Raw genomic sequence first — 2,918 nt, forward strand, 5'->3', positions numbered from 1 at the left:
CCTTCAACCATCTAAACCAATAATTTTCTTTAATCAAATTTTATTCACAACATCATATTAAAAAAAATTAAATGCTCACTAAAGTCAACAAAGGAAAATCTTAAAGAATGCTTCACCTTTTATATCTAGCAATCCTTAAATGCAAAAAAATAAAAAGGTTCTATATATTGCTCATCACAAAAAGAGTCTTCCATATAGGGGAAATGAGCTATCTATTTAGTTTCGCACTTCATTCTTTCCATGATCTCAAAAATAGAGGCAATAGCTAAACTTGTTCTTTGGCTACTTGCGACGATAAGCTCACCTCCAGAGAAGAAGTGCGAGGTTCGCTGACCCGCGGGTCCCGCAAAGGACCTGACGGCTTTCGAACCAGAAGGCAGGTAGATGGACGGGTACGAAACATAGGGCGGCAAAAGTTTCACTCTCGAGCTACCGTCCGGCTCCGTCAAGTACTACAAAGCCGGAAGGATAAGATCCCACTCCCGCGCTATAAATAGGGCCGCCTCTTCGGCCAGGATTCCGCCGGCCGCTGCTCCTCACCAGTTTCAGTTTCTCCGCCGCAGTTCCATGGTATCGATCCGAAGCCCCGGCCCCTTCGTCTGTTCTTTTTCTCTTTTTTCCCCTTCTTCCCAGTTTCGAATCAAGATCACGGGGATTTGCACTTATCGAACGAGTTCTGCTTCGTTGTAGGGTTTCAGTCTCTGAGCTGCGATCCTGGATGTTGATGTTTTTCTGGTTCTCTTGTGTGTATCTGTAGATCTGCTGATTGACTCTTGAATGGATTCGACGAATCAGTACCTCAAAGAATCGAAAACCTCGTATTTCCTCGTGATCTGTTTCGTCCTGGAGTTCATCTGAGCGACGGGCGCCTCCCGTTGTGCTTTCTCGAACGACATCTCCGTTGCGTCTGGCTTTTCGTCGATCGGTTGGGGGACGCCGCGGGGGAAGCGTGTGAAGTTAGGGTTCTTGACCGATGATGCCGTGCCTGAGGCCGGATCCGGCGGACGTGGACGCGGAGCCTTTCGAGGAGATCGATCCCTCCGGGCGGTACGGGCGGTACGGCGACCTGCTTGGCGTCGGCGCCGTGAAGCGGGTGTATCGGGGCTTCGACCAGGAGGAGGGGATCGAGGTGGCGTGGAACCAGGTCCGACTACGTAGCTTCAGCGATGACAACCAGGTGCTGAACCGCATCTTCGGGGAGGTGCGGCTGCTTCGGGCGCTTCGGCATGAGAACATCATCTCGCTGCACGACGGGTGGATGGATGACGACGGAGGCGGCAGCACGCTCAATTTTGCCACCGAGTTCTGCAACTCCGGCAGCCTTCGGGAGTACCGGAAGCGGCACCGCCACGTCTCGCTCAAGGCCCTCAAGAAATGGTCGCGCCAGATACTGAAGGGCTTGCACTACCTCCACAGCCACGAGCCGTGCGTCATCCACCGCGACCTTAATTGCTCCAACGTCTTCATCAATGGCAATGTTGGCCAGGCACGCCATCGAACGCCACTCCATTTCTACTCATGCATTAAAAGGTGCTGTTTTTATCTTGAAATAGTCCCTCTGTTCTTATGGCATTGATAACCTGCAGGTAAAAATTGGGGATTTTGGGCTAGCGGCGCTGGTCGGGAAGAACCACGCTGCGCATTCCGTGCTGGGGACGCCGGAGTTCATGGCCCCGGAGATGTACGAGGAGGACTACACGGAGCTGGTCGACATCTACTCGTTCGGGATGTGTGTGCTGGAGATGGTGACCCTCGAGATCCCCTACGGCGAGTGCGACAACATCGCCAGGATCTACCGGAAGGTGACGACCGGGGTGAGGCCGGCGGCCTTGTCCAAGGTCAAGGACCCCGAGGTGCAGGCCTTCATCGAGCGGTGCCTCGGCAAGCCGAGGGCTCGGCCCTCTGCCTCCCAACTCCTCACGGACCCGTTCTTCCAGGGCCTCGACGACGACGACACTGCCTCCCCGCCGCCTCCGCCCCCTTGCCCACCCGCAGAAAGGGCCATCAGCGCCTTCTGAAGCGCGCCCGTTCCTGCGTCATCAGCTGCCGGCGGTGCTGATGTCCCTTTTACCTCCGGATTAATCGAGCTAACTTAACGCACGTCGACTCCTTGATTCCCTTTTTAAGTGTAGATAGTAACTTCGTTCATTGGGAGTTCGAATATTTTATTCCTTTGATCTCATTTTTTCACACTGATTTTGAGAATTGTTGTTATTTATGTTGTTTTTATCAATCATTTTTTAGATCACAATTGTTGATGATTCAATTTTCTTTTTTTTACAGAACGTTACATAATCAAATATGTCAACCTAAAGTTTTAGACTTCCATAATTACTTATTTCTCATAAGTTTAATTTTAATATATAAATACATTCAAGACATAAAAACTTGCATATTAATTAATATTGATTAGTTACGATAAATTAATTACCAGTTAATACTTTAATTTATATTAATATTTTCTAAAAATTCATTATGATCCTAAAAATTAAGAGTATGTTAACTTAAATAAGCTAATATATATATATATATATATATATATATATATATATATGTGTGTATATATATATACATATATATATATATATATGTGTATATATATACACACACATATATATATATATATATGTATATAGATATACATATATATATATATATTTTATATATATATATATATATATATATATATATATATATATATATATATATATATATATATATATATATATATATATATATAGAGAGAGAGAGAGAGAGAGAGAGAGAGAGAGAGAGCTTTTTGCTTACGATGTTTCTGAATCTGGTTACATATTTTATTTTAGTAACCAAGAAAATTTGTGAGTGTATTGATAAACATTATAACTAAAGTTTAATTACTTGAAATCTCTATGAATCTTAATTATGAGTCCCATCACAAG

The 2,918-nt window shown here is 44.8% G+C and overlaps 1 protein-coding gene across 2 annotated transcripts; it reads left to right on the top strand.

The window, feature by feature from the left end:
- The first annotated feature begins 490 nt into the window (after positions 1-490).
- On the top strand, positions 491-2,251 carry LOC103987485 (probable serine/threonine-protein kinase WNK11). 2 transcript variants are annotated; one of them, XM_018826439.2, is made up of 3 exons: positions 491-570; positions 758-1,486; positions 1,587-2,251. In XM_018826439.2, the coding sequence occupies exons 2-3, from the start codon at positions 974-976 to the stop codon at positions 2,016-2,018; spliced, it is 945 nt and encodes a 314-aa protein (XP_018681984.2). In that variant the 5' UTR covers positions 491-570; positions 758-973; the 3' UTR covers positions 2,019-2,251. The 2 variants fall into 2 exon arrangements, with proteins under 2 accessions (XP_018681984.2, XP_018681990.2); XM_018826445.2 differs by having other exon boundaries at positions 506-570; positions 691-1,486.
- Positions 2,252-2,918: the final 667 nt, after the last annotated feature.

This window comes from Musa acuminata, chromosome BXJ1-1, assembly GCF_036884655.1.
Source record: "Musa acuminata AAA Group cultivar baxijiao chromosome BXJ1-1, Cavendish_Baxijiao_AAA, whole genome shotgun sequence".
In the NCBI taxonomy this organism is placed as follows: Eukaryota; Viridiplantae; Streptophyta; class Magnoliopsida; order Zingiberales; family Musaceae; genus Musa; species Musa acuminata.

Excerpts from the sequence above, each read along its gene's own strand:
- LOC103987485 (XM_018826439.2), top strand. The coding sequence starts at position 974 with ATGATGCCGTGCCTGAGGCCGGATCCGGCGGACGTGGACGCGGAGCCT. Across the intron at positions 1,487-1,586 it reads TCAATGGCAATGTTGGCCAG|GTAAAAATTGGGGATTTTGG; the intron begins GCACGCCATCGA and ends GATAACCTGCAG.